The sequence below is a fragment of the Quercus robur genome, chromosome 5 (genome assembly GCF_932294415.1).
Source record: "Quercus robur chromosome 5, dhQueRobu3.1, whole genome shotgun sequence".
Lineage (NCBI taxonomy): Eukaryota > Viridiplantae > Streptophyta > Magnoliopsida > Fagales > Fagaceae > Quercus > Quercus robur.
In genome coordinates this window covers 30,851,679-30,856,435 of record NC_065538.1, presented here as the reverse complement: position 1 = coordinate 30,856,435, position 4,757 = coordinate 30,851,679, and the positions used below count along the sequence as shown (strand labels likewise).

The 4,757-nt window shown below is 35.4% G+C and overlaps 1 protein-coding gene across 1 annotated transcript; it reads left to right on the top strand.

Moving 5' to 3' along the window:
- The first annotated feature begins 229 nt into the window (after positions 1-229).
- LOC126725781 (glycerol kinase-like) lies at positions 230-4,000 on the top strand. Its single transcript, XM_050430699.1, has 4 exons — positions 230-601; positions 723-944; positions 1,429-2,395; positions 3,551-4,000. The coding sequence occupies exons 1-4, from the start codon at positions 465-467 to the stop codon at positions 3,788-3,790; spliced, it is 1,566 nt and encodes a 521-aa protein (XP_050286656.1). The 5' UTR covers positions 230-464; the 3' UTR covers positions 3,791-4,000.
- The last annotated feature ends 757 nt before the right edge of the window (positions 4,001-4,757 follow it).

Here is a 4,757-nt window from a genome sequence, read left to right as displayed (position 1 = left end):
TACACCAAAAAAAAAAAAAAAAAGTATTAAATTCAAATTAAAACTAATAATAACACTTTTTATATAATTTATTGTAAAATATTGTAAAAATAAAATAAATATAACTTTTTTTTAAAACCAAAAACTAATTAATATTTTATTCTAATCATTTCCCCAGTGATGGATTATGCACTAGCAATATATGCCAATTATGAGACGGATAGACATTGTCAACCTTTCAGGGAAAAATTTCCTGACACCCACAAACGAACCTCGTGTCTCTCTCTCTCTCTCTCACCTGTTGACTTTTTAAACTTCTCTCCTACCTTACCGTTCCCACTTAGATCTCAAACATAACATAACAACCACGTAACATTGTTTTCTCAGTTTTACTCTATATTTCTTGTTTTTTTTTTTTTTTTTTTCTTTTTCTTTCTGTTCTGTCTTTCATTATACTAATCAACACAACACAAAAAGAAGCAAACATGTCAGGGGAAGAGCCTGTGTATATTGGTTCAATCGACCAAGGAACCAGCAGCACCAGATTCTTAATCTATGACCACTCAGCTCACATAGTTGGTTCTCACCAGGTCGAGTTCACTCAGTTCTATCCAGATGCTGGGTAAATATCAATATATCTATCATAAATATCAAATTTCATGCACACCCTTTTCGGTTTTCTCTGTAAGTGTAAACGAAAAGGTTGTATCTTTTATTAATTTGAATGTATTTTACATATACAGATGGGTGGAGCATGATCCAGTGGAGCTTTTGGAGAGTGTGAGGACTTGTATTGCAAAGGCAATGGACAAGGCCACTGCGGATGGCCACAACGTGGACAAAGGGCTGAAAGCTATTGGGTTGACTAACCAGAGAGAGACAACTATGCTTTGGAGCAAATCCACTGGTTATCCCCTCCATAACGCCATTGTTTGGATGGATGTTCGTACCAGTTCTATTTGCAGGTCTCATTTCATTTCTTTTATTATTTGGTATTGGTTTTAGTACTCAGGCCTTGCATACTTTGATGCTCAATTAGGTAGTTTTTGTTTATGGATTTTTGATCAGTTCTCATTTATTGGATAATAAAAAAAAATTTCTGTACTAGGTGTTTCTTGTTTTTGGTTTTTGAAGGATACACTATACTTCAATTGCTTGATTATTAATTGGATGTCAGCTACTTTTGAATTTTCAATTTTGTTTGAGGCACATTTCTTGAAATTTCTGATCATTAATTGGATTTACTTTTATGATAAATTGGTTTCAGTTACATTCATCAAAGCAAGAAATGGCTTGTGGTTATTTATAAAATTTGATTTATACCCATCTCTTATAGTTTTTGATTGTGTATGGGGTTTCAATGTTTTTTTCACATCAGTGCATATAATATATATATTCTTTTCTCTGGGAATACCAGTGTTTCAATTTCAATGTTTTTATTTATGACAGAAAATTGGAGAAGGATTTGCCAGGTGGAAGAACTCATTTTGTGGAGACATGTGGTCTGCCCATCAGCACCTATTTCAGTGCAACAAAGCTTCTCTGGTTGATGGAAAATGTTGATGCTGTTAAGGAAGCGGTGAAAGCAGGGGATGCTCTATTTGGAACTATAGACACTTGGTTAATCTGGAATTTAACTGGTGGGTTGAATGGAGGACTACATGTCACTGATGTCTCAAATGCATCAAGAACAATGCTTATGAATCTTAAAACACTTGATTGGGATCAACCCACATTAAAAACTCTCAGGATTCCGGCTGAAATTCTGCCCAGAATTGTCAGTAATTCTGAGGTTATTGGACAAATCTGCAGTGGATGGGCAGTTGCTGGTGTCCCAATTTCAGGATGTTTGGGTGACCAACATGCAGCAATGCTGGGGCAGGCTTGCCAGAGAGGCGAAGCTAAAAGCACTTACGGAACAGGTGCTTTCATACTTCTCAACACGGGTGAAGAGATAACTCAGTCAACGCATGGGCTTCTGACCACTTTAGCATTCAAGCTTGGCGCTGAAGCTCCAACAAATTATGCTCTGGAGGGATCAATTGCCATTGCTGGAGCTGCAGTTCAGTGGCTCAGAGACAGTCTTGGGATTATTCAAAGTGCTGGTGAGATTGAGGCATTGGCATCTGAGGTTGAGTCCACAGGTGGGGTTTATTTCGTGCCCGCGTTTAATGGATTATTTGCTCCTTGGTGGCGTGATGATGCCCGTGGAGTTTGTATTGGAATCACAAGGTTTACAAGCAAGGCTCACATTGCTCGAGCTGTGCTCGAGAGCATGTGTTTCCAAGTCAAAGATGTGTTGGATTCAATGCACAAAGATGCAGGGGAGAAGGGTGAGGTTAAGAATGACAAGGGGGAATTTGTGCTTAGGGTGGATGGTGGTGCTACTGTTAACAATCTTTTGATGCAGATACAGGTTTGGGATTCTACGTTTCTTTTGTTATAATTTTGCCTCTATTAGCTTACTTTCAACATTGTCAATCTAGCTGTTTCTTTTTTGTGAACCTTTTCTATTGACATGCTTCTTAAAATCTTTTCCGAGTTCTCCTCTACTTAGTGTTTCTCCCTTAGAAAATATTATTTGACACCATTTTTATGGCTTTAACAATTTTTCTATCGCTGAAAGTTCTATTGGCTATGTTATTCTCATGCCAGAATGCAGGTTTCTTAGTGGTGTAATATCAGAAGTATCTCTAAATAGTTATATATGAGTTTTCTCTAGTTGGTCAGTTTTGACATATTATCGTTAAGGTTCAGCAAACAAACTTTTTCGTGCAACTGTATGTCTTTGGACCTATGGGTGTTGACGGGAAACACAAATAATGGAAACAATATATGGAATTGAAAGTGAAATCATGAAGAGTGTATCATGATTATGGTTATTGTGATACACATTCATTTCTATCAGACATTGCTTGGAAAATACTGCAACATGCTTCAAATAGTATCGAGAAAATTGTTTGTAACCATTTTTGCTAAAAAATGATGTTAGTTTCTTAGAGCCGTTTCCTGGATCTGCATTTCACTTCCACTTATGGAACCTCTTATGAAGATGTAAAGGAAGTGACTTTGGAAAGCTTTTGTTTTCACCAAAAAAATTGTTCTTTATCTGTAAACTAGTAGATGAATAATCTACCAGCTGTTCATATGACCATCATCCTTCGATTTATAATATCTACTTTATCAAGTCTTCTAAGTTTTTGGTTACTTTTACACTTGTACATTGACTGGATGTTTTTTGTCACATAAACTGGATTTTTATTTTTATTGTTTAATTTATCATAAATTTTTAAACAAAAGAACATTTTTTTTTTTCTGTTGAAGTTTCACCAAGGCAATAAGTTATCCTGTGTTAATTTTTAATAGCTATTTTCAATCTTTATTTATTTCAAATATTGTCAGTGATCTTGTGTTAATTTTGTGAAAAACTCTTCCATAGGTAAGTATACTTTCTTTGTTGTAGGTAGCCCTTCCTCAAACTTTGTGACGTAATCTAATTTTTGGAAGCTCCTTTTCATTGTCCTTATTGGGTTTCTTAGCTGTAGAGCTTGCCCTTGTTACTGTTTTGTAGGCGGACTTGTTGGGAAGTCCAGTGGTGAGGCCGGCTGACATAGAAACGACTGCTCTAGGAGCAGCTTATGCTGCTGGATTAGCAGTTGGGGTGTGGACAGAAGATGAGATCTTTGCTGAAAAGGCTGAACGTGCTACCATTTTCAATCCTGAATTAGATGAGGAGTTGAGGAAGAAGAAACTTGAGTCTTGGTACAAAGCTGTTAGTAGAACTTTTGACTTGGCTGATCTTTCCCTCTGATATACCTGTGGCAATAAGCTTCCATAACCCTTCACCTTTTCTTTTTTCTTTTTCCCAGTCCTTTTATTCTCTAAATTCTGGGATGGTGACAATGTTTTGCTGTTTTTATAGATTTCTGCGAATTATGGACTCTAGAATGTATTGCAGTGAGTAAAAGTTTTAATAAATGCTAATATCTGCAATATACAACAAAAGTGATTTATCTATTAAGGTACAACAGGCAATGGCATTGGCTGTTCTTAAGCACAATTCAATACAGACAATATATGAGATAGAAAAGAAAAAAAGTAACATAACAAATTTTCTTTACCTCTATATTTGTGGGAACTGTAATTCCCTTTCCAAACTTCAAATGCAGTTCCTTTAAAAATCCAGCGGACATGTAATTGGAAAATCTTTTGCACCTATTTCCTTGAATTCGGAAAAACATGACTTCGAAGTAAAATCCTTTGTACCTTATCTTCTATCTTCCTTGTTTTACATAATACTGCTGACATATTTTAGCTACTATCTACGATTTTCTCCCTTCCACAATCTTTTGTAAATTAATTTCTCATTTTTTGTTTTGGTAGCAGTCATATATTTAATTGATTATAAGTTCTCATTTAGAATCATTTCATCCTTCTCCTTAATGAGATGGAGCTTGTCAACGACACTTTCTGTCATCAAAGAGCAGTGATGCATAGCCTTTGTTTTTGTTGTACACTAAAATATGCTTTGTAAACAACCATTTTGAACACTATGGGCACATTGGATTGAGGAGAATTATATGAAGTTGAAGACAAGGTTGGAGGGTAATTAGAGAATGTTAGGCAAAATGTTAAGTATAAAAATATTATTCCTGAAAAAATAATGACAAAGAAATACAGCATTTGAAACAACTAGTAATTTACCCGTGCGATGTACAGATAATGTTCTAATGTTTTATGTAAATATTTTTAGGAGAACAATGTACATATATTTTAGC